The 26,239-nt window shown below is 49.2% G+C and overlaps 2 protein-coding genes across 2 annotated transcripts; both read right to left on the reverse strand.

Annotated features, from left to right (window-relative positions):
- Positions 1-491: 491 nt before the first annotated feature.
- On the reverse strand, positions 492-15,539 carry DDX23 (DEAD-box helicase 23). Its single transcript, XM_060024697.1, has 17 exons — positions 15,469-15,539; positions 10,936-11,144; positions 10,423-10,527; positions 7,855-7,948; positions 7,679-7,744; positions 6,999-7,137; positions 6,579-6,712; positions 6,330-6,442; positions 5,942-6,085; positions 5,621-5,846; positions 5,167-5,312; positions 4,656-4,833; positions 3,676-3,918; positions 3,084-3,235; positions 2,772-2,880; positions 1,810-1,984; positions 492-1,372 (listed from the first exon to the last, which is right to left on the reverse strand). Exons 2-17 carry the CDS (start codon positions 11,142-11,144, stop codon positions 1,149-1,151), a joined length of 2,457 nt encoding a protein of 818 aa, XP_059880680.1. The 5' UTR covers positions 15,469-15,539; the 3' UTR covers positions 492-1,148.
- Positions 15,540-19,287: 3,748 nt separating this feature from the next.
- On the reverse strand, positions 19,288-25,853 carry RND1 (Rho family GTPase 1). Its single transcript, XM_060026191.1, has 5 exons — positions 25,647-25,853; positions 24,785-24,872; positions 22,067-22,176; positions 21,059-21,193; positions 19,288-20,377 (listed from the first exon to the last, which is right to left on the reverse strand). The coding sequence occupies exons 1-5, from the start codon at positions 25,764-25,766 to the stop codon at positions 20,132-20,134; spliced, it is 699 nt and encodes a 232-aa protein (XP_059882174.1). The 5' UTR covers positions 25,767-25,853; the 3' UTR covers positions 19,288-20,131.
- Positions 25,854-26,239: the final 386 nt, after the last annotated feature.

Consider the following 26,239-nt stretch of genomic DNA (forward strand, 5'->3'; position numbering starts at 1 on the left):
ACTCAGCCGGGCCCAGCTCACCTTTCCGTGGTGCCTCTGGTGCCTGTCTCCACAACCTCCCATGAGCAGTGGGCTCGGCAGTTAGGGAGCCACAAGCAAAGGTCCTGAAGACTTGGTGTCAAGCACACTGCACCAGGGCGGGAGAGTGGTTCTGACTGCTTCACCTGCCAAAGTCTCACAACTGCTTTCCTTCCTCACCCTTGTGCAAAGCTCCCTGGAGGGTGTCCAGGGCAGAGCTTCAAGTTCTGTGAAGCCAGAGCAGGGGAGGGAAGATGCATCGTGGTCCTGCTGTCGGTGCCTTTTCCATCTCCCCTCAGGCACCTCCTATAGACTTAAACTATCAGCTCAAACCCTAGGCTCTTCTTTGAATGTTGATTTTCTTTCATCTCCCAAGTGAATCCACTGTGCCCAGTGCTGTCCTCCTGGTCTTCTGTGGTACCAGGGAGGACCTGGGAGATGAGTTTAGCTAGAACTAAGACACAGCCTTAATATTCATGTATTTATTCTCAGAACATACAAACTCTTCTCAGAGAATAGAAAACAGAAAGTTCACTCTGACTTCAAGGACTCAGCCAGCTCCCCATCCCCACACCTGCTAAAAAGTTCCCCGGGTGAGGGCCTGGAGTGCACGGTACCCCTCGGCACAGGGGCCGTGCACAGCTCTAAACAAGGCTCTCCACTTGTTTGATAATCCGAAAGGGCAAACAGCTGTCAAAATGACCATAAGAGTCCAAGATCCATACTCCTCAGTGCCAGATCCCCTGGGTCACCTAGGGCAACGATGGTGCTGCAGCTCACGCAGTCACGTCTGTGCCGAAGAAGTCCCAGCCCGGCAGCCAGGTCTGTTCAGTCTAGGAGGCAGTGCCAATTGGCTGCCCCCATACCTGGCAAGAGCTGATGGCCCAATGCAATCCCAAAGCCCGCCGGAGGGGCAGGGCTGGGCCAAAACCTAGGGTAATTTGTTCTCCTTGCCTCCTAGCTTCCTCTCCTCTTACAGCCCCACACTCAGGCCTTCAGAACTGAGGGTCTGGGCCAGGGAGTCTGATTGTTTCCTAAGCCCCCATAAGAGTGCGGACCTGGGAAGAGACGTGAGGGTCCTGAAGAACAGGCTCCAGGGCGCAGCCTCGAACCGCAGGGAGAGTGCTGTGTCAGGCAAAGATGGTCTCCTCCCGGCGCTTCTTGGTGAGGATGGTGCCCGGCTTGTGCTGGGCATCGGGGTGGTTGGCCAGCTCTGGGGGGCAGGAGGACACCGGGCTCTCCAGGATGGCTTGCTTCAGCTCATAGAACACAGCAGAGTCCTCTTTGGTGAGGAAGGTGATGGCCACACCACTCTTGCCTGCTCGTCCCGTGCGGCCAATGCGGTGGATATAATCTGAGGAGGGGGAGGAATGTCACTCAGGGCGCCAGGCCAGATGCCCTCGTGAGCAGTGCGTGAAGCCTCCACTTCTAAAGGCTTCATCCTTGCCACCACACCTCTGAGGGCAGTAAACACAGCTCGCACTGCCTGAATCTGCAGTGCCCACGGTGCTCTGCCCGCTGGCACTGCTGATGGCGGCCATCCTACCACATTAAGACGGAGTGGCCCAGCTCCGTTCTTCTCCATACCCAGAAGACAGAGTGCAATCCCAGGAGCTGGGACAACACACCCAAGAGAGATACAGGGCAGGAGCTCTTCTCACTGGGACAAGCAGCCCTAGGCTCAGAGCTGTGAGACTTGACAGCAGGAGCCTCCTCAGTGGAGCTATTCGAGGAGAAACGGGCAAGGAATCTCCCTTTACCTGGATTGAAGCTGCTTTCCCCTGCACTTACCTTCAATGTTTTTGGCCATATCATAGTTGACAACCATAGACACATCTTGGATATCGATACCACGACCCGCCACATCTGTAGCCACCAAAATATCCTTGGCCCCAGCCTTGAGGTTGGATAGTGCAAACTCTCGCTGCTCCTGGCCTTTTCCACCATGCAGCGTACAAGCATTGTACTGTTGGAAGAATGGTGAGGTGAAGAAAGAGCAATGGGATCATGGAAAGACAGAAGTTAGGAGGGAGTGGACTGGGAGGAGGGAGGGTTGCAGAGAGCAGCAGGGGAGATGGAAAGGGGAAGGAGGCAGAAGAGAACAAGGGCAACTGAAGTAAGGAGAGAACAGATGAGCTGAAGAAAGGGATAGGAGAGATTGGGGGTGGTGGTGAGGGGAGACACAGACAGGGCAAGGTCAAAGGTAAAGCAATCAGGGGTGAGACGTGGAGCCAGACAGATGAGAAGTAGTGAAAGAGAGAATGAGGGTAAGAGATGAGGGTGGAAAGCAGGGACCAAGAAATTTAAGGAAGTTTAAGCCTGAGTGGAAAGGACACACCCTTCCCCTCCAACACCAGTATCAGGAGTAAAGGACACTCATCACTAACATCTCCCTCCTGACAACACCATCCTCTCTCCCAAACATAAATAAACACGAAACACTTTGACCCACTCTACTCCATATCCTCAGATCCTGCCAGGATGTGTCTCATAACCTCTCCCTGGCCCCAGCACACTTGGAGAAAGACCCAAGGCAGCTGTGGCTGGCACTGCTGGAATGGACAGGGAGTCACAGCAATCGACCAAGTCCTCTTTATCCCCATCAACCACCCTTTTCCCTCTGACCCTGGCTTGTTAAATGTTGGAGAGGTTCAAGAGTAGGTAAGCACTGAAAGCAGAAGCCTAGGGGGCCCGTCTAGTTTCAGAAAGCAGCACCAAAGAGACCAGGCATTGCTCTCCCCCCCCAGACACACCCCCATCTTCTCCAGGGATTTGGCCAAAACATCACAGCCCTTCTTCTGGTTGACAAAAATGATGATGGGGGGATCAAAGCCTTGCTCCAAGATTGCCAGCAGCTTTTTCCTGGAGAGAAGAGGAAGAGAAAAATGAGATGCATACTACCCTCCACTCCAAGTGAAATGCCCAACACTGATCTACAAACACCAATTCCAGGATCTCCAATGCCCAGCTCTTCAACACGGCAGAACAGTCGCCCTCCGGCCACCACTCGCACTAAAAAAAGCCTCTTCTCCTTTCTGTTTCCCCTGGCTCAGCTGCCCCCATACCTCTTTTCAGACTCTGACATGAGGAAGACCTTCTGTTCCACACGTTCGTGGGGCTTGCCGGCAGAGCCAATGTACACCACAGCAGGTCGCCGAAGATAGCTCCGGGCTAGACGCTCCACCGCTGGGGGCATGGTGGCCGTGAACATGACTGTCTATGAAAACAAGAGGTTCAGCCCTGGGCCCAGGCAGACACATCACACATCCCACCATCAGCCCAGGCAGCGCAGCCCAAGCTGCAGAACAGAAAATGAGCCATGGTGTGAGTTCTGCCAGAAGTAGTGCCTGACAGAGAGAGAACTGTCCTTTGCCTTCCCACTTCTTTTCCTCAGTGCCTGTTCAGCAGAGTACTTTACATCTTATGCTAACAGGAAGGGCTGAGAGCATTTGCCAGCACCTGTGGCGGGCAGTAGCATGACTGTTTGGAATCATTTTTCCAGGGCTAAGAGGCTACACTGCTAGGACTGTGAGAGGACTGTACATGGGGAGCCATGCCTCACCATTCTGGAAACATGCACTTGCCTAGGGCAAGAAGGGCCCTGGAGCAGGTCTGGCAACTTGCCCAACTTTTCCCAGCCTAGGGAAGCAGCCTTACTTGGCGGTACTTATGTTTTCCTGACTCGAAGTTGGCCAACATCTTCTCAGGGTCCTCGGCCTCATCCGTGTCCGGCTTCTGGTTGCTGACAGGCATGTGCTCCAGGATCTTCTGGACGTCTGGCTCGAAGCCCATATCAATCATCCTGTCTGCCTCATCCAGAACCACATAGGTACAGCGGCTCAGCACCAGGTAGCGGTTCTCCAGCACATCAATCAGACGTCCTGGAGTAGCAATCACTATCTGGGGGGTACAGTGGAATCATGTGTGGCCCCAGCAGGTACCCCTTTCTTCTCTCTTCTGTGAACTATCCACCCAATAGATCCCCAATGCTAAGGAACTTTGACCCCAACCTCCAGTTATGTTTGGTAGTGAAAGTTCCTGAGAAGTGGCATGAAATCACTTGTTGCTACCTTGGATTTTTTTCAGGAATGAATGGGGTCTCTGAGTAAGGTCCAGGGATTAGACAGAAGAGGCAACATCAACAGAACTTTCTTTGATGGAAGAGAGACTAAGCGATACTATGGAGGGGGTTGGATAAAGGGATTACACTAAGAAGCCTGCAGAAGACTTGATTCCTACAGCAGACTTCTCGTAAAAAGCTCTCCTCCCCTACCCTAAGAAGAAGGCAACACAAAATCAACGACATGGTCTTTCAGAGCGATTAAGAGCACAGCCTTCACATATGAATCTCAGCTCTACCCATCACCAGCTGTGACTTTGGGCAAGTTATTAACCTGATTCTCAGCTTCACCTCTAAAATGGAAATACCGTTATCTATTCTCTTTAAGGTGGTTGTGAGAATTAATGATATACAGAGTACAATCCCTGGTGCATAAGTCCCCCATAAATAACAGCACATATATACATACCAGCCCCTTTCTTCATTTACTGTACATCTATGGCAGAAACTAGAAACAGAGCCCCCAGACAGAGAGCCCTCCCAAATGGCGGGCTGGCTGCCGGCCAGGTGAACAAACCTCACAACCCATGCGCAGCCTGAAGCCCTGGTCTTCTCTGGAGATGCCGCCAATGACGGCCACAGTGCGGATGCCTAGCGGCTTCCCAAACTTGATGGTCTCTTCCTCAATCTGCTGAGCCAGCTCACGAGTGGGGGCCAGGATGATGGCATAAGGGCCCTGGTCTGACTCTTCGATCCTGTGGTAAATGGGGCATTCCACAGTTTCATGAGCTTTGGTTCTCATCCAACCACAAACAGGAGCAAGACAAAGTCACTCTTAAGGGCAACTAAAGGGAATGAGGAGGGTGGTGGGAAAAGAATGTAACAATTGCTCTTAAAGATCAGACGCCGGGATAGCCAAGCTCTCCAGGGAGTGGTCCTTGCCAGCAATAAAATCATGCACTTCTTTGATATCATGATCCAATTACTCCCTAATATCTGACCCAGACTAAAGGCTTCTGATTATAGACTTAAAAAGAAAACCAAATGCTCATTTGCCATTTTCACCAACTGGTGTCAGCTGATGTCACCTGTCAATTTTGGGGAGAGTGGTAATCCAGACCAGCAACGGGATGAGGAAGGCTGCTGTCTTGCCGCTGCCAGTCTCAGCCACTCCAATGATGTCACGATTCTGTAGCCCAATGGGAATTGCCTGACGCTGGATAGGTGTCGGCTCCTGTAGTGACCCAGAGACAGTAACGTGTACAGGCAAAATTATACCACCTGGGCTGCTGCTGACAGAGTGGGCACATATGCTAGCACAACGGGAGGACACCAAGCACAGTGAACAGGAATGGGACCCGAGAAGAAACACAATCAACAAACAATACTTCCACCAGAAACTGAGAGACGTCACCTTGGTGCCCACTGGCAGAGAAGGCACCGAACAGTCTAGGAACAAAGTTCTCTGTTCTCAAATTAAATCCGTACCCCCTAGAATCTGGGAACACGTAAGGCCTTCTGGGCCAATCTGCTCCTTCATACCTTGTAGCCACACTTATCGATGACCTCCAAGATGTGTGGAGGCAGAGAAGAGTCTTTCCAGGATCGGATGGGATTGGGGATCTTGCCACCTTTGGTGGTGATGCTGTAGTCCTCACGGAAGATCCGCCAGTCCCTGTCTGTCATCTCATCCAACTTCTTCTGGGACCAATGCCTATCATCCCAGCGTTGCTTGGCTTCCTTCTTACGAAGCTTGCGGAGTCTTGCCCTGGAGCAGGACATGGGGAATGAAGGGGTTCGTATCCTCCGTCTCCTTCCTGTAGACTCGGCTCTGCCCAACCACCTGCAGCCCTGCCCACTCACTCCTCCTGCTCCTTTTCTTCCAGCGTCCGCCTCTTCTCCATTAGGTCTCCATAGAAACGTGACTGCTCTCGTTTCTGCTGCTTTAGGTCAATGCCTGCAATGAAGCCTCGCCCCAACAACTGCACCTGGTGCCGTTCTTTGTACCTGGGATTGAGACAGAGGAAGAGGAAAAGAGAAGGAGCTGCTAAGCACAAGGATGGAGGTGCAGACTACCAACATTACCAGTTCCCCTTCCAGCCAGGGTCCTTCATCGCCCAGAGGGCTGGCTAACTACTATTTTACCCATCTCCTCATCCCAGCCTATCTTACTTCTATCTCTGTAGTCACTGGTTCTCTCTAGCAACTGCCTAGTTTAAAAGACCTAGCACTGAGGCCTGAAGACACTCACAGGGGGTTGTAGTCAATGGAAGTGTCCTCAGATGCATCCCACTCAAAGACAAACTTGCGGTCATTGAGATGCCTCGTCCGGCGCCGCTTCTTGATGCCACCCAGGTAACGCTCCTGCCCGGGCACAGAACACAAAGCCCATCAAACGGGAGGCCCAAACCTCATATACAGAGATCAGACTGGCCCAACAAGCAAGCCTCCTTAGTGTGTGAGGAGCGTGGGGCCACGAAGACAGAGCTGAGGCCTGTACCTTAATGGCATGCAGTTCCTTGCTCTTATCCTTCTCCTCCCGGATTTTCTGCCGCCCTTCCTCATCCTCATTTCCATTGGTCTCCCGCTCCATCCTCTCCCTGCGTTCCCGACGTTCCCGTTCCTGAGGGTCTTCTGTAGACCAAAGAAAGCAAAGCTGCAGAAGAACTCAGTGGAAGAAAAAAGAGGGCATGGAGGAGATCCAGACAACAGACACCAAATGAGTAAAAAAATGGGGCGGGAGATTTATGATACAAGGGAAATGGAGACCTAACAGAAAGATATTTTTCTCAGAAACTTGCCCCATCCTTCCTTCTTCCAAACTCAGAGCAAATAGCTTTCTAGCTCTCCTAAGTTACACCACAATCCCATTCCCACCCTTCCCTACCCTGTCTAGGGGCCACAGGGTAAGAAAACGAACCCAACATTTTCCTGCCCAAGTCTTGGAACTGTTTCCTTTTCTTCCTCTCTTCCTCAAGCATCCTCTGCCGCTCCTCCACCTCCTGCTGCCGTCGCTTTAGGGCTTCAGCCTCTCGTTCTGCTTTGGAGAGGAACTTGGGCTACAAAACAGATTACAACTGTAAACAATGATCTAGGAACAGGGTATAATCACACCACTGATGGCAAGATGGCAGGGAGCCCAAAAATATTTGCTCAGGCATTAAACATGTTAAGGAAAACATAAATAGGCCCAGGACCCTGTTACGGGCTAAACTGTGTCTCCCTCAAAATTCACATGTTGAAGCCCTACCCTCCAGTACCTCAGAATGTGACTGTATTTGGAGACAGAGCCTTTAAAGAGGTGATTAAGGTAACCTGAGGCTCCAAGGTTGGGCCCTGACTGTGTCCTTATAAAAAGAGAAAATTTGGACACACAGAGATACCAGGAGCATACACACACAGAGGGAAGAGCATGTGAATATGGAAAAGACATCCATCTACAAGCCAAGGAGAGAAGCCTCAGAAGAAACAACCCCATCTGATCTCAGACTTCTAACCTCCAGAACTGTGAGAAAATAAATTTTTGTTGTTTAAGTCACTCAGTCCGTGTGTTCTGTCATGGCAGCCCCAGCCAACTAATACAGACCTTCAAGCTCTTACCTTAGCCTCAGCTTCTTCCTCAGCCTTTTTCTTGGCCAGAAGTTCCTCCAGGGATAATGGCTGGGCCTGAAGATAAAACACAGGACTTCAGTCCATAGAGGCTCTCTCCCTATGAAGAACAAAGTTGGGCTTGAACTGAAGAGGAAGATGAGGAAAAAAATCCTTCCTCTTTTTACCTTAGGCTTCTTATCACCATGTTCATCCTCTTCATCCTTCCTAGAGTCTCTGTCTTTCCGAGATTTAAAATCTTTTCCTCGGCCAGGAGATAAACTTAAAGGCAAAGGAACAGGAAAAGTCCATATCACTCTTAGCCTAGCCCCTGGATGAGGCTCAGACTGAGCTCGCCAAAAGAGGATGGAAGTTTTCCCACGACTCAGCAAGACTGGCCCACGGTCATCCAACATGTCCTGAAGCTCCTTTTGCAGACCTGGTCACTCTGCCTGCTCTGAAACCTAACAATGACCCTATCTTGGCCCCATTCTACCTGAATCTCCTTTTCTGAGACTATTCTCTTCTGGGAAGTGGATCTTCACTACTGATATCAAAAATTATTTCCTCCAAATATTACTCAGCCATAAAAAAGAAGGAAATATTACCATTTGCAGCAACATGGATGGACCTAGAGATTATCACACTGAGTGAAGCCAGACAGAGAAAGACAAATATATGGTATCACTTATACGTGGAATCTAAAAAATAATACAAATGAATTATTTACAAAACAGAAACAAACTCACAGACACAGAAAACAAACTTACGGTTACCAAAGGGGAAGGGGGGCGTGGAAGGCTAAATTAGGAGTATGGGATTAACAGATACACATGACTATATATAAAATAAACAACAAGAATTTACTGTAGGGACTTCCCTGGTGGCACAGTGGTTAAGAATCTGCCTGCCAATGCAGGGGACATGGGTTCGAGCTCTGATCCGGGAAGCTGTCACATGCCGCGGAGCAACTAAGCCCGTGCACTACAACTACTGAGCCTGTGCTCTAGAGCCCACGAGCCACAACTACTGAGCCTGTGCTCTAGAACCCGCGAACCACAACTACTGAGCCTGCGTGCCACAATTACTGAAGCCCGTGCGTCTAGAGCCCGTGCTCCACAACGAGAAGCCACGGCAATGAGAAGCCTACGTACCACAACAAAGAGTAGACCCCGCTCGCCGCAATTAGAGAAAGCCCGCGCACAGCAACGAAGACCCAACGCAGCCAAAAATAAATAAATTAAACTTTTTTAAAAATAAAAAACATACAATTAAAAAATTTCTTAAAAAAAAGAATTTACTGTATAGCACAGGGAACTATATTCAATATCTTGTAATATCCTATAATAGAAAAAAACCAGAAAATATACACGTGTGTGCGTGTGTGTGTGTGTGTGTGTGTGTATATATATATATATATATATATATACACGCGAAACTGGATCACTTTGCTATACACCTGAAACTAACCCCATATTGTAAATCAACTATATTTTGATTAAAAAATTATTTCCTCCAAACAGCATATGCATGTCAGTAGAAAAAAAAAAATCCTGCATTACTTGAGAATACACAATAAATTTAGCCGACATGGCCACCCACATACACCCTTCCCAGATACTGCTATATATGTCCTTTCCTCATCTCTCCTTCCTACCAGCCCCAGCAATCTTTCCCCACACCTGCTATAAGCTTAATATGCAAGAGATCTCAACCCCACTGCGTTTGTTGCAAGAATTCTATTCTTTGCCCTGAATTCTAATCTACAGATTCAGGGCCTAATAAAAACTTTGTATAGAAAGTTTCCAGGGCTTCCCTGGTGGTGCAGTGGTTAAAAATCCGCCTGCCAGGGGCTTCCCTGGTGGCGCAGTGGTTGAGAGTCTGCCTGCCGATGCAGGGGACATGGGTTCGTGCCCCGGTCCGGGAAGATCCCACATGCCGCAGAGCGGCTGGGCCTGTGAGCCATGGCCACTGAGCCTGAGCATCCGGAGCCTGAACGTCCGGAGCCTGTGCTCCGCAACGGGAGAGGCCACAACAGTGAGAGGCCCACGTACCACCAAAAAAAAAAAAAAAAAAAAAAAAATCTCCCTGTCAATGCAGGGGACACGGGTTCGAGCCCTGGTCCGGGAAGATCTCTCATGCCGCGGAGCAACTAAGCTCATGCGCCACAACTACTGAGCCTGCGCTCTAGAGCCTGTGAGCCACAGCTACTGAGCCCGCGTGCCACAACTACTGAAGCCCACACACCTAGAGCCCGTGCTCTGCAACAAGAGACGCCACCGCAATGAGAAGCCGGCGCACCACAACAAAGAGTAGCCCCCACTCGCCGCAACTAGAGAAAGCCCACGCACAGCAACGAAGACCCAACGCAGCCAAAATATAAATAAGAAACAAATTAAAAAAAAAAAAGTTTCCAGAACAAAGAGATCAAGATACTGGTGCATTAAGCTATCCCAACAAATATATGTTGTACATTCTGGTTAGAAAACTGAATGGTCCGATGGAGCTGTTTTGTTGGGTGGTAACCTTTTCAAACTAAATTCTAAGAACAAGCTGACCCTCAAGAAGTGGTGACTTCACTAACTGGTTATCCTTTCTAAAGAAGGTGTGTGCCTTCTAAAAAAGACAGTTCTACTATAACTGCCAATAGGATTCGCTATGGAAAATTTACTTTCCCCCGAAGCTGAGCCAGCTGAGATGCAGAGAGGAAGCGACCAGAGTGTTGCCCTAAAGCCCACTCCCACTCCCTCAGGTACCTGGATCGCTTACGGTCCCGTCTGTGCCCATCCTTATCCCGATCTCGGTCCTTCTTATTCCGATCACGCTCCTTATCTCGCTCTCGTTCTTTGTGCCGGCGTTCTCTGAAGACAGCACATTTAGGAAATTACATGACACTTCCTGAGTCCTGAGTATCCTGCTTCACTGCAGCCCTAAGAAGGTTCCCATGCTCTTTTCTCCCCAAAGTAATATTTTACAAATTGGAAAATGTGTTTCCCAAGAAGTTATGAGGGAATTCTAAGAAGGTCTAAGAGCTCAGAGCTGTACTGCTAAGTATCAGTGGCAATGATAGGCCATGGATTATGTGAACAGATGAACTATCTTCCTTGATCATCTGGACCTTCATCTTACAAGTTCCCTATTAACCTTTAAGAACTAAGAGAAATGTATGAAAGACTAATGCCCTAATATGGAGGCATCAGAGGAACCAAGAATAAAGGAGTTTGAAATGTACACTCCCTTTTCACGTAACAAACAGAAAATTACTTTACCTTTCTGTGGACTTGGAACGGGAACGGGAACGAGAACGGCTGCCTCCTCGACGCCTTTCCCTTGAACGATGCCGTTTCCTATCTTTAGATGGGGAAGACTTCCGGTCTCGGTCTCTATCCCGTTCTCTTTCAGGAGTCCGAGATCGCTTCCTTTCCTCCTTGGAAGGTGATGCCTCACGGTCCTTCTTATCAGCCAGCTCTCCTGCCATCTGTCATGGGTAAGAGGAGTATTTATTATGTACTAGGTACTGCTCTAAACTTTTTACAAATAATTTACTTAATCTCAAAACAACCCTCTGAGGTAGATATACTGGTATGCATGCTTTATGGATGAAGAAGCTGAAGCTCAGATGTATAAAGTAACTTGCCTAAGGACACACGGGTGTTAAGTGTCACAGTTTTAGGCAGTCTGGCTCCAGAGGCCCATTCTTATTCATTAATGCTATGTTATTTCTCTGGGATTCCTTTTTGTAAATATTCATTTCCAAAAGTATACAGTGAATATACCTTATTTTTATAATTAGACTGCAAGAGTATTAAAAGAAATGTTAGTTAATGAATAGTGTACTAGCTATCTCTAGAAACATCTTGTTTTGCCTATCTTAGGAGTCTATTGTGTCTGCCAGCCCACCAGGATCAGTCAACATATATACATCTAAGGGAGATAAGTTCTCTTGAGCTCACAAAGAAAGCTCAAAAGAGAAAAAAGGAGTTTAACTTAGAGATTTGGGATTATGATCAGCACCTCAAGGAAACCTAAATTCAAATAGAGAAACTCACTTTTACTCAGATTAAAAGAAATGTATTTCTAGTTATACAATGGCAAAAACTTTGTGAAGGGTACATAGGACTCCATACACTTTGGTTTTACGACTTCCTTCCTTCCTACAATTATTTTAGAACTTAAAATAAGGGAGGGAGGAATGGAGAGAGGGAAGGAGGGGAAGAGGGAGGAAGAAGTGTACCAGAGACTAGAGATCACAGACGTTCTGACTCATGTTCCCTACTCAGATTTTCACAGCCTTGATTATGATCCAGTCCCATGAAAAGTTTGAGCAGGAATTTGTTCTGTCCCCATACTGCCTAGGGGACATTGAACACCATGCCACACTGTCAACTGTCCTTCAGACTACAAAATTTACTTCAGCCAGGTGCTAAATTCAGACAGCAAGTCTGAATCTGCCTCTATTCCACCATCACCACCACCATCCCTAAGCCTCAGGATATATTTTTCAGAACTTACTTTAACCCCAAATGGTTCCAGGGAAATAACAGTTCCCTAAGCTTTAGCTTATGATCCCCCTTTCCCATGTAATTCCTGCCATATATTTTTAAGAAGGGAGAGTATGTAAAGAAGAGAAAAAAATGAACAAGTAGCACTTTCAAAAGGCGGAGACAACCCATTTTACCTCAAAATTGCCAGTACGTCATGCATATCACATGGAAATTATACTTATGTCTCGTCCACTTATAGCCCTAAGAAAACAATCCAGGGACTTCCCTGGTGGCACAGCGGTTAAGAATCCGCCTGCCAACGCAGGGGATACGGGTTCAATCCCTGGTCTGGGAAGATCCCACATGCCACAGAGCAACTAAGCCCATGGGCCACAACTACTGAGCCTGTGCTCTAGCTAGGCTTCACCTCAACGAGAAGCCCGCAAGCCACAGCTACTGAAGTCCATGAGCCTAGAGCCCGTGCTCTAGCCCATGCTTCACCTCAACGAGAAGCCCGCGCACCGCAACGAAGACCCAATGCAGCCAAAAATAAAAATAAGTAAATAAAATAAAATAGCCCTCTTCTATTAAAGAAAAAAAGAAAACAATCCAGAGGAAAGGCCATCTTCTCTATAAAGCATCCTGGACATCAGCATTCTTTCGACAAATATTCACTGAGTACCTGGTAGGTGCCAGAAACTATTCTGCGTACTAGAGGTACAGCAGTAAACAAAACAAAGTCTCTGATCTCATAATGCTTAAATTCCAGTGAAGCAGACAACAGTTAGGCAGAAAGATAAGAGAATTTCAAACAGTAATGAGTGCTAATGAAGAGAGTAAAACAGGGTGACGTGATGGGGAGCAGTATGAACAAGAGATAGAAGGCTCTGGAAAGAATTTTTTAGATGACATGTAAGCTGAGACTTGAATGATGGGAAATAGAGTCTGCAAAAATCAGAGGAAGAATTTACTGGGCAGAAGGGACAGTAAGGCACTGGGGCAAGAACTAGCTTAGCATGTTTGCCAATTAAAAATAGACTCGTGTGGGACTTCCCTGGTGGTCCAGTGGTAAAGAATCTGCCCTGCAATGTAGGGGACGAGGGTTCGATTCCTGATCAGGGAACTAAGATCCCACATGCTGCGGGGCAACTAAGCCCGTGCACCACAACTACTGAGCCCGCACGCCTCAACTAGGGAGCGCGTATGCCGCAAACTACAGAGCCCACGCGCTCTGGAGCCCGTGCACCACAACTAGAGAGAAGCCCACGTGCCGCAACGAAGATCCTGCATGCCACAACGAAGACCCACCGCAGCCAAAAATAAAAATAAAAAATAAGTAAAAAAAATAAAATAGACTCGTGTGAGGAATTCCTTGGAGGTCCAGCGGTTAGGATTCAACGCTTTCACTGCTGGGCATGGTCTGATCCCTGGTCAGGGAACTAAGATCCCGCAGGCTGCACGGCAGGGCCCAAACAAATAGACTCATGTGGCTCAGTGGCAGTGACCAAGGGGGAAGACTGATTTGCGATGAGTTCAGGGAGGTAGGCAGGGGTTAGATCATGGAAATGTGTTTCAGGCCAGGGTAAAGGAACTTGGATTTTAATCTAACTGCAGTGGGAACCTTAGAAAGGTGATAAACAGGAAGTGATGTGGTCTTATTTTACATTTTCAAAGAATTACTTTGGTGACTTGCAAGAAAACATACGGTAGGGAGGCAACAGTGGACACAGAACCACTGAGAATGCTATTACAGTAGTCTACACAAGAGATGACAATGGCTTGTTCTAGGAAAGTGGCAATGGAGATGAAAAGAAGTAGAGGGCTTCAGGGTACATTTTGAAGGCAGAGCTGATAGGACTTACTGATGAAGGGAGGAAACAAAGAGGAGAGACAAATGTAACTCCTAAATTTACGGTCTGACCAACTGGTTAAATGGTTCACGGTGCCATTAGTGACCAGAGGAGACTGGGGAAGGAAAAGACTTAGAAGAAATCAAAAGTTTCATTTTGACCATATTGAGTGTAAGATGTCAATAAGAAAACCAAGTGGAGATTCCAGAAAGGCAGTTGAAAATGTAATTCTGCAACTCAAGAGAGAGTCTGGAGACAGTAACTTGAGTTATCAATATATAGATTGCTTTTAAAGCCATGGGACGCTAAGTGATATTACCTAAGTAGGCATTCTAGTTAAAAAAGAAATTAGAGGAGGACCCAGGATTGACCTCCGGAACACTGTAACATTTAGAAGTCAGGCACAGGAGGAGCCAGAGGGAAAAACTGGAAAGAAACAACAGCCAGTGAGAAATAAGAAAAAATAGTAAAGTACGGCATCACAGAAATCAAAAATGTGTTTCAAGGAGGGAGGGGTTACCTGTGTCAAGTGGAGAAAGACTAGAAGATAAAGGAGTGACCCTTGCATTTGGAAAAACAGAGATGGCTTGGCGACCTTTGACAAGAGCTGTTTCAGTGGCATGGAGGGAGTAGAAGGCTGAGTGGAGTGAGCTTAGAAGAGAATGAGAAGTGCAAATAAGAAGAAAGTAAACGTAGGGAACTTTTATTATAGGTTCCACTTATCACAAACCTCCACATCTTTGAGTTCCTCAGTTCTTTAGGGCAGGGGCAGAGTTTTTTTCATTCAGTGAACTATGTACTAATCAAGCATCCACTATATGCAAGGCACCATGCTAGGCGCTGTGTGAGTTACAAAAGGAAATCAGGAAGATCCTGTCCACAGGAAGCTTACAAAACAAAAGAGGGTTATGAGACACATAGCAAGATGCAGGCTCAAATGAATTATTGCAGGAGTTCAAAGAAGTTGTTTACTTTCACTTGTAAAAGGGAATTTGGAAAGACTGTAGAGAAAGTAGCTCTTGAGCACTGAAATATAGGTAGAATCTGAAGATGTATAACTGAAGGTGCCAGGAAGAAGTCATTCCCGGAAAAAGAAATAATACAGGAGGCGCAGAGGCGGGAAAGCATGACTGGTTCTGGGAGAAAAACCAGAGTTTCAGTTCGGCTGGAGCAAGGGCTACTCGAAACATGAAGGAATAAAGTCGGACTGAGGGTATCACAGGTGCTGTGCGCGTGGGAAAAGGTCTGACCTGGAACATCGTCCAGGGACCTGCCCTGTGCCCCCAGGAGCCAACACTCCCGCTGGGGCCCGCGCCCTTTCGCTCCTGCCCGCCAGGGCTTTCCAAGCTCGTGCCCCTTCCCTGAGGCGTTCTTCCCGTCTTATCCCGGAGACAGGAGCCACCGCTGTGCCCTCACTCTCGCCTTCTCTGCAAGCTCCTGGAAAACGCTTCCATCGCCCGAGACTCACCACTCTTGAGTCCGAACCGCCCAACGCGGCCTCAACGTCGCCGAGCAGTCGCCATCTTCCCCATTTCCTGGTCGCCGGGCTGCTCCCCAGGCCGCGCGGCAAGCTGGGAAGGCGAGTTCCTGGTGCTGAGCAGCGCAGGCCGAGAGCGAGGGCCTGAAAACTACCAATCCCAGAATACACGGTGAGAGCGTCGGCCCCTGGCCGCGGGGGCCGCTGGGCAATGTGGTTCGCCAAACATTTGAGTCTGCGGGAGGAAGAGTTTTTCTTGGGCCGGCTGTTCTCAAAAGGTTTTTCTCTCCGCGGGCGCAGTCCTCCTGGAATATGCTGGTTTTCCTAGAAACTGTAGTTAATGACATCATGGCCTGTGGCTTACAACGGAGAAATTTAAGGCCTTCCTTAGATAGCACGTAATTATAACCGGCAACTACGGTGACAACTATAAATACCGTTTATGGAAAAGCGTTTTTACAGAAAATCTTTGAGATAGATTATTAGCCCTATTTTACGGGTGGACAAACTAAAAGTTAAGTTACAGGAGCAGCCTAGTATTTCCCAATGAGGGTGGGACAATTCACGGTGTGAGACTATCCCAGGTTTAGGAGGACATTTTAGCAACCCTGGCCAGGCGGCAACACCCTGGTTAGTGTGACAACTCAAAATGAGCCCACACAATGGATTCCAAAGGCCTCCTGGAAGGATGGTATCTCCTGGGCTGTGGCACCTGGTTTTCTCAACATTCCAGATAGGACTTGCCTTCTTCACTCTTTTGCTGTTTGGAATCTGGCCAGTTGTTTGGGTTATCTTAATACTTTTTTGTTCTTTCTTTCTCCTAGTTCCCTCTTTTCAGTCCTCCAATGAGATTCTTTTCCCCCAAAATTGTACTTTCACTTTGTTTCTCTTTGGTCACATGGTTCATAATTCTACCCCCCTTCCTCCCAAACAAAAACAAAAACTCTGGCAACTTCTAGGACGGTTTAGATAGATACCAGGAAGTAACTAATGCCTCTTTCCTTCCCTTTTTCCCATCACCAGCTTTTTGGTTTCAATCCCACATAGCTTTAGTTCTGGTTTTTCTCTCTGAATGTGTTCAGTTCTACGGAAGCAGAGCCTAGGATAGGCCCAAATAATCCTAAAGCTCTGAGCCTCAAGCATAAAGGCCCAAATTAACTCTGGGATAGGCACATTTCTGCTCTTAGAACTCTGCAGTCTTTGAGCTGCCCACTTGGACCTCACAGAGAGAATGGAAAAGTTGTCTCAGGTCTGTCGGGTGTAATTCACCCAGTGAACACTGGAGGGCTGTCCACTCACAGAATGGAGCTAACATCAGACCAAAGGTGTAGAGCTGCGGTTGCTATTTACTAAGTATTGATGCCTCCTAGTACCCAACTCTGTGCTGGACACTTAACTTACATTACTTTTTAAAAAAAAAATAAATTTATTTATTTCTATTTTTGGCTGCGTTGGGTCTTCCTTGCTGCACGCGGGCTTCTCTCTAGTTGTGGCGAGTGGGGGCTACTCTTCGTTGCGGTGCGCGGGCTTCTTACTGCGGTGGCTTCTCTTGTAGAGCCCGGGCTCTAGGCACACGGGCTTCAGTAGTTGTGGCACGCGGGCTCAGTAGTTGTGGCTCACGGGCTCTAGGCGCATGGGCTTCAGTAGTTGTGGCGCATGGGCTTATTTGCTCCACGGCATGTGGAATCTTCCTGGACCAGGGCTCGAACCCGTGTCCCCTGCATTGGCAGGCGGATTCTCAACCACTGCCTCACCTGGGAAGCCCTAACTTTACTTGTTCTTCTAATAGTATAAGATGGGCATTATCTCCATTTTACTGATAAGGAGATTGTGGCCCAGAAAGATTCTAAGTCCACATAGTCAAAAGAATGGAGCCAGTATTCAACTCCAAGTTCATTTAATTTCAGAGTAGATACTCTTTCCCCATTTCCAGGCTACCATTCTCAGTCATCTTTAAAGATCAGTAAATTGAGACCCAGAAAGTTGATGAAGCTTGTCCAAGTTCAGAGTGGCAGAGTTCCCCCAGTACTGGTGCACACCTCTCTCACGGCACATGTAAGACATTGAGCTTAAAGGATACTTGCATGGTTTTTCCTACCCTGCTAGTTCTTTCACAAATATGCATCTTTGGAGATGGAGACAGAGGGACTACATTCTAGTAAGGACCATAGGGAGAGAGTCTCCTAGTTAGGTACCACATGGCTAGCAGTAAGGGGCCCATGGAATTACAGTTAACATTGAGACTGGGTTTGAATCCTGACTCTACTACTTAACCAGAGTATGATCTTGTACAAGTCATGTGGAATCTCTGGCTTTTCTATTTCTCCTTTTATAAAAGAGGGATAATAATACCATTTGCCACACAGGCTAGGATAGCAGAGCAGTAAAAAGTGCATGTTCTGTAGAGAACAAACTAGTGGTTACCAGAGGGGAGAGGGAAGGGGCAATATAGGGGTAGGGGGAAAAGAGAGTTATTATGGGATTATATGAAATCATGTGTGTGAAACTTTTGAAAATTGTAAAGCACTATAGAATTTGAAGACTCATTCAATTTTTAAAAAGTGAAAAAAAAAATTAAATGGTTAAACTTAAAAAAAAAAGTGCATGTTCTGGAGCCAGGTTGCCTGGATTTGTATCCACGTTCTATCACTTTCTAGCTGTGTGACCTGAGGCACATGAATCTCTCTGAACCTCAGTTTCCCTGTCTGTAGAATGACGTCAGTAGTACCCCATAGCGTTATCAGAGGAATAAGTAACATATAAAGAACTTATAAGCAGCCCTGACCCATAGTAAACATTTAACAAATGTTAGCTATTTTCATTTATGAGGTTAAATGTGATAATGTAGAGAGGATCGGGAGTTTGGGATTGGCAGTTTAGGACGAGAATATGAAAAAGAATATATATATATATATATGTATAGGTATAACTAAATTACTTTGCTGTACAGTAGAAATTAACACATCATAAATCAACTATACTTCAATAAAATTTTTTAAAAATACTAAATTGAAAAAAATGTGATAAGCACTCAGCACAATACTGAGCACATAGTAAGTACTCAATACACAGTAACTGTTTCCAGTACACTGTGAAAGTTGGAAAAAAGAGCTGTAAGCAGCTGAAGAGAAGGGATGTTAAGGCCCCTGAGCTGCCATCAACAGGCCATGGACTTGGAAGTTGCAGAAAGCAGAAGGCATCACCTCGCCTTGAACTCAGAGGAGACCAGAACCCTTGGAACCTCCCAGGCTTGGCTTCAGTCTGTCTATCTTCTGCAGGGGTTGGGATCTCAGCAGCTTGGATCTCCTTCTAATGATTCCGCTGAACCTTGTCTCTCTCCCCTAGACTCTCCACGGGGCAATGGTTCTCAACCACGAGTGATTTTGCACTGAGGGACATTTAGCAATATCTGGAGACATTTTTGGTTGTGACAACTTAGGGGTGTTACTGACACCTAGCTGGTAGAGGCCAGGGATGCTGTTAAACATCCTCCAGTGCACAAGACAGCCTCCACAACAAAGCATTATCTAGTCCAAAATGTCATTTGTTCTGAGGTTAAGAAACCCTGCTCTAGGGCTAAGGAGATCTTCATTGGCTTAGAAGGACTTGGGTGGGGAAGGGGATGAGGCAGGGGGTGGGGCAGAGGGAGGAGATCCTTGTTGCAAGTGCCAGGGAACAGTGGAGGCAGCCACTCTGCAACCCACAGAAAGGACCTCAAGACAGCTTTTCCTCGTTATCGAAGACCAAAGGGAACAGAGACAGGAACTAAGAGTACGGAGCCAACTTCTTTATATGTACTATATTGTTCAGTAATAAATAGGTTTTCTTCTTTAAACACAGAACATATAACAGACTGAAACACTCCCCCCTCCCCCCGGTTCCAAAGACAAGAGTCTATAAAACAAATGCCAGCTATACTGCCCTAAGGGCAGAAAAAGTCTGGTGACCCCCACCCAGCCCTGCGTCCTGCAGCACCACCACCCCCATGCTGCAAGAGAAGGGGGTCTGGGGCTTCTCCCTTGGGCCCTGGGGACTTAGGTGAGAAGCATGTGAATGTATGATGTCACCTCTCCATGAGGCATGGGCTATGCAAAGATGAGGTTTCCTTCTCATTGGCTCTGACCAGCTCCTGCTCTTCTGATTTCAGTTACCAGTTACGAAGCACCTGGGCTCAGCTCCCAGAGGAGCTGCCTCTTGGCTTCCCCACTCTCCATTCCTCTGTGGCCTCCTCGGAGGGGAAGGGAAGGGCTCAGGGACCCCTCCCATCCCCTGGCCTGCATGGAAACGCTGTGTGGAAGAGGCATGATGCTGAAGGTGAGGCTCCTGTAGGCCCCCAACCAAAGCCATGAGGCCAGCATGCCCCCCCCCCCAAAAGCCCCACACCTTTCCTGCCTCTGGAGCGGAGGGCACTGGGGCAGCCGGCCCCTCCGCCACCTAGTGCCTGGCTTGGGGTGTGATGGTTCTTTCGCAGTGTCAGGTCCTCAAGCTGGGCCCGGCTCTTTCCTTGTCCCATTCCTGTCTCCTTCCAAGCCCTCACCGTGGCCGTCTGAAAACCTCACATCCAGTGTCCTAAATTGTCTCCTCCTCCCTCTCCCCGTGCCTCTGCAACCCAAGGGGGGAAGTGGGAGGTTGTCTCCCTTCTCCAACCCCAGCTTCACATAATGGAACAGCTTTTGGCCTTTTCCTTCTTGAAGGTGGAAGAGATGAGTTCGGAACGACTGGGGAGGTGGAGCAGTCGCTTGGAGAGGCTTCGGACAGGGCTCTTCGGGGGCACTGGGCTGGGCTTGTTCAGACACACCGTGGACGCCGTCCGGAAGATGCTGTGGATACTCTTTTCTGAGGTGAAAGCCGAGCCTTCCAGGTAGATTTCCGCACCCAGCTGCTTGGCTATTGCACAGCCCTGCGGGAGGAGTGAGGTCATCAATGCAGTGCCCCAAATGGCTCTGAAACACTGCCTTCTAAGGTCAGTGGTCCTCCCCAGGGCTGCTCCGATGGACCCAACTGCCAGTCTCCCACCACCACCCTCTGCTGATTATCTTCTGAAGGTGAAGCCTGACTGCACCTTAAGTCACCTGGCACACTTTTTAAACCATACTGATGCCAGAACAAGTAAATCAGAATTTCTGGGGGTATGCCGAGGCGTTAGGATTTTCAAGAGCTCCCCGGATGACTGTAATGTGAAACACTGGTTTAAAAGAAACGATCCTTACACTCCCATGTGCATAAGAAGTTATCCAGGGACTTAATTAAAAATGCAATCCCCATACTTTTCTCCCAGAGTGACTCTATAGATAAGGAGTCAGGAATTCTAAAAAGCACCTCTAGTGATTCTAATGCAGGTGGCACACACAGGAATGGCTCACCTGCCAAACTATAGCATGAATCTGGGTAAACTGGCACCCAGCACCTCTATCCAGGTAACTAGTTTCCTGATTACAGATGGCCCCACAGAACACCAATTCTCTCTTGCCGTAGTGAGTGAGTGTGAGCAGGGGCACATTTCAAGCCCTCTCCTGTAGCCTTCCCCAACTCAGCCCCCAACACACACGAGGGCCCCCCCCCCCACACCACACACACACACCTGCTCGTAAGAGATGGGTGCCTGCTTCTGGTGGGACAGCTCCATCAGAGTGCTCAGGTCTGTTCGCAGGTCTGTCTTACAGCCAATAAGCAAGACGCGGGTGCTGGGACAATAATCGAGGATTTCCGTCCTCCACTGAAGAGCCGTGCAAGAAGATGGGAAGGAGGAAGGAAGGAGAGTCAGTGGCTGACGGACACCCGGAGAAACCCAGTTGGCAACATCACACACACCATCCAGTACACCACCAGCTCAGCCCTCCCTCTGAGTCACAGCACCACCACTGCACTAATTACATCATCTTCCTGCCCATGAGGGCTTTGGGGCCACAGGAATGCTGTTCCAAGAGTCTGTCCCCAAATTCAACAGCCCAGTCACCAGAGAGAGCACGGAGGCAAATCTCCCACTCTCTGGCAAGCATATGGGGCATGGGTCTGCCCCCTCAACCCAGAGGGCTTCACAAGTCCAGAAAGCCAAGAAGAAGCCAACCGGTCTCTTTCCAAGGGAAGGAAATAATCCCAGAGTCTTCTGGGAAACTAGGCTAGTTCCACAAGCTTTCCTGGGACTCCTCAGTATGGGCAGACCTTGCTACTCGGACCAAGGCATTTCCTACCAGCAGTTCGGCTCAGGCCTGCCTGGCTTGCCCAGTCCAGAAGGCCTGGGATCAAGGTCAATGAAAGCTGCCACCAAAAGGCCCCTTCCCCGACCCTCAAACCATATCACCAGACGGTTCTCTACTCTCAATCCCTCACTTCCTGAGTCTCAACACTTCCCTCCCTTGCTGGGCCTCTGACAGAGCAGTGCAGGAGAGGGGCAGAGGCAGGATGCAGAGGGGACTGGAGATCTGGGTTCTAGTCCTGGAGCTGTAGCTAATGTGGCCTCAGGCAAATCTCTGCCTTCCCTGGCCTCAGTTTCTTCCTGTTACCCAAGAGGGGATTAGATGACAAGGTCCCCAAGATTCCTTTTTGTTCTCAGGCTGAGCTAGAGATAGCAGAGTTTATCCAGCCTTACCTTCTTGAGCGCACTGTCCACTGTCTCTGGACGGCTGATATCAAAGCATAGTAATACTGCATCTGAGTCGCTGTAGCAGAGTGGACGGACATTGTCATAGTAGGGAGATCCTGGTAGAGACGAGAGAGAGCTGATGGTGAGCCATGGCATTCTCCCTCCCTACAGGCCTAAACCAAAAGAGCCCTGGGAATACCACGCTTGGTCCCTTAGGTGAGATGGCCCCACCCATGCCCCAGGGGAATGTGCTCCAGTGCGAAGCTTGGGACCTGACCGCCTTCTGCGGTACAAGAATATCATCTTCCTTAGTCCTAAAAAAGGGAAAGGGGGCAAAATAAAAGGGAGGTGGAGTATAATTTGGCCCTGTTTGGATCTCCTACAGTGGGCTTAGTTGAAGGTCCGCCAGTTTTCTGAGTCCCAGGGGAAGCTGCTCCTACCCCTACAGAGAGACCAGGCCTTGTTTAAGGTCTCTTTTCTGGAGTCTGCCTGCTGCCCAACCTCTGCTCTAGGGTCTCCCCAGTGAAGGAACAAATCTGCCTGTTACATAAGTGGCTGCCCCGCTTCTTTGCCGTGGGGTCAGAACTCTAGGAGGCTGGCAGGGGAGGGAGAGCATCAAGAATTCAGTGTCCCACTCCTCCCACCCAAATCAGCTTACGCTGTAAAGGGCACAAGGAAAGCTGTAGCCCCTATCCCAAGATCTCAGGGAGGCGTTCTCAGAGACAGCAGCACCCATAGCTGGGATTTAGAGGCTCGAATAAGGGTCCTTCACTGGGAGGGGAGTAGGCAATGCAGACTCAGGTGGTCCAATACGGGAGAATGCTAGGGGTTGAACCTGCCCCCCTCCACCCTGGGGAAGGAAGAGTAGCAGATTTGGAACCCAGACAATCCGTGCTCAGAATAGCAAGCAGCCCCTCTCCCTGAACCGCAATTGCCATGGAAACTGGGGGGAATCCAATCTGAGGCGGTGTGGGGGGGGTTAGTTGTTAAAAAAAAAAGGAGTAAAGGGGAGTTGGGATAGCTGCTTGCTCCTTCAGCAATTGGTCCCCATCCCTCTCTGAGGTGGGGTCTTATCACAGCATCACCGAGCAAAGGGAGCACTGCAGCACTGGGGAAGGGGGAGGGGAGGACGCCTCCATTCTGGCTCCAAGCGATCCCCCTCCCCTAAGACCAGCAAGTGAATAATGGGAACAGGTTCAACCCTGGCCCCAGTGCTGGGAAGCCCCATCCCACACACCCCTGCTTCTCCCTCTCCCTTGTGGGCACTTCATTTGCAAGAGGGAGTTTGAGGATGACCGATAGCCTGCAACCTTTCAGAACTCGGGGGGTGGGGGACGGGCTGGGGGGATGCGACACAGGGAACAGAGACCACCTTGCTGACTTTCCGTTATCTGGACTGGGATTCAAGGGCTGCATTCTGACTGTGAGAGGAGAAGGAGGGGCTCTTTGGGGTGGTGGTAGTGAAAAGAGATGAGCTGCAGTAAGATTCTGGGAAGATTGAGAGGTGGGCAGAGTACAGCAGACGAAAAACCATACATCATGCAGCCACGCTGCATTCCAGTCCAGTCCAGCCAGCACAGCACAGTCCAGGATAACCAGAATCCTGCCTCCCAGCCCCTGGAACTGCAATGGAGGAAAGCATGCCTCCGTTGAGGTTGAGGAATTTGTTTTGTTTCGGGGAGTGGGGAGCAAAAGGAAGTCTCATTTTCCGTTTACCCATCCCCTACCTCCAATCTTTCGAGACCTCAAAATTGGATGCTGGGAATAACAGCTCTTTGGAGGAGTAGGATGGCATATTTATATGTAACAGGAAACCCCTAGTGATTTATAGTTCCTCTTAAACTCAGCCTGAATATGCATTTTTTGGAGAGAAGTGGATTTTATTTTCTTTCTCCTATTCCTGGCTTTTAGTCCTTAATTATGACTCTGAGCTCAGTCTATTAAAAAAAGGGCTGGGCTAAAGAGATAATGAAGGGGTCAGAATCAAAGCAAAGGATAGACTAGCACTGAAGGTTTAGGGATGAGAAGCTTGAAACATACTGCTTTCTACGATCCAGAAAGACAGAGCCCAGTCAGAGCCAACAGCCCCCCCAACTAGGTACAACGTGCCCATGCCCCATATTAAGCCCCCACCCTCCAAAACACTGACGATGCATCGCTTCATCCCTCAGCCGCAGAGGTATGACAGTGGGGCTGAGCTGCGGCAGGCAAGCAGGCAGCAGTGGCCTGAGATGGAATGCGGGAGAGAAAACTGAGTCAGGAGCAATATTTCCCCCAAAGCAGGCTTGTCTCCTTGCCTCACCCACAACGGCCTCCAGCAGCACTGCCTCCTGCCTCTTCTTTGGCTTTGCTCTGGGGCAGTAAAGCCTGTGTGTGTGTGTGCTGGGTGGCAGGGAGTGGAAATGGAGAAGCCCTAACTGCCTCCTCCAGTAGTCTTCCGGGGTCCATCCACCTCACCATCTCAGCCCTCTGAAGGATGGAGCCAGACCCAGAGAAGTGAGTAGCTTCTGGGGTTTATCCACTCTGAACCCCTGGACCAGCCAACTGAGTTGGCCAAACTCTCCCCACAACCCCAACCAAAGAATCTTCAGGTCCCCTTCTTTCAGTTTCCAGCAAGCACCAAACTCCTTCTCCCCGTCAAAGAGGGAAACAATTTCTAAAAGACGGCAGCTGCAGCAGACCAGTAGGGGTGGGAAGGCGGGGACTTGGGGCCAGCAGTCTTACCTGAGGTGTCCCAGAGACTGAGCTCCACTCTCTGTTCCTCTGTCTCCAAGCAGGCTGTGTAATTCTCAAACACAGTGGGCACATACGTCTGTGAAAAGAGAGGAACTATTCACACCCTGGGCGTCCCTACCCTTGTAACCCTCCAGTTAGTGCTGGCTACACAAGAAGCCGCTCATCTTAGTGAGACACGAAAGTGTCAGGAGATAAGGAGAGGAGGGGATACCTGGGGCAGGAGGGACCACATGGGACAGAGGGAGGGGAGTGTAGAGGCACAGACAGTTTGCTCCATCAGAGTAAGAAATGTGAATGACTGCCTGCCAGGGACAAGCCCCCCATATCCTAGATGGTTAGGGAGACACACACAAAGATTCCTCTTGTCCCCAGATTTGTCTGTCTTCCAATGTCACAGCCACAAGCCAATTCTAGCGCTTTATCTTTTCCCCACAAGCCCCTTGGACCAGCAAGGCAGCAGAAAGGAGCAGCAGAAGCCTGCCTGGGGACAAGCGCATAGAACCTTTGAGGATGGGTGAAGGGATGGACAGGTATTACGTCAAGAAAAAACCCCAGACTCTCAAATGCTTCCAGTTCCCTCTCCCAAGAGCAGACTCCAGGATGAAGGGAGGTAGGAGGGGATTTGATGGGGGGACCTATGGGTGAAGAGGTGAGGAGGAGCCTTCGGGGCGGCAGAAGTGGAACAGGTCTCAGGGGAAGCTAAGGCAGGGCGGTCCTCCAGCCAGAAAGCGGCTGAGGATGGGGAGGGGTGGGGCGGGGTGAGACAGCTCCCCTGGGCGGGTGGGAATCTACCCCCAGCTGGCATACGGGCAAGGAGGAAAGCTGGCCAGTCGTCGGGCGAGCAGCTCACCTCGGGATAGCAGTCTTTCGCCAACACCTGTAACATAGCTGTCTTCCCACACTGCACATCCCCCACCAGAACGAGCTTACATCTGGCCACGATTGGCTGGGGGGCCCGTCTCTCCTTCATGGCTGCAGCCTCCGCGGGACCTGGACTCGGATTCAGAGAGGATAACGTTGCGCCAGGTGCGTCTCAGCACACTACCCAGCCCGATTCCCTGTGTCTCTCCAACTGAAAAAGAGGCCGGCACAGCCTCCTTATATCACCCTGGCTGAGCCAATCACAAGAGGGGGCGGACTCTGCCACAGCCAATCCCTGAGGTGGGATCCCCTCCAGCAGCCAATGGCAGGAGGTTCTGAGTCAGAGCCCTCTTTCTCTTTCTCTTAAAGCTCTTTCCCTTTCTCTTAAAGCTGCACCTTTGCTTCCTCTGAAAGGGGATTCCCACGTTGTTTTGCATTTGTATTGGGGTTGGGAGTAGGAGGGGGAATGAAGCAAAATTTAATGGTCTTGTGTGGCCACCAGTTAGTGTCAAAAACAAACTAGCAGGCGCAAGAGGGAAGAGATATGGGAACATATGTGTATGTATAACTGATTCACTTTGT

The sequence above is a fragment of the Delphinus delphis genome, chromosome 11 (genome assembly GCF_949987515.2).
Source record: "Delphinus delphis chromosome 11, mDelDel1.2, whole genome shotgun sequence".
NCBI classification, from domain to species: Eukaryota; Metazoa; Chordata; class Mammalia; order Artiodactyla; family Delphinidae; genus Delphinus; species Delphinus delphis.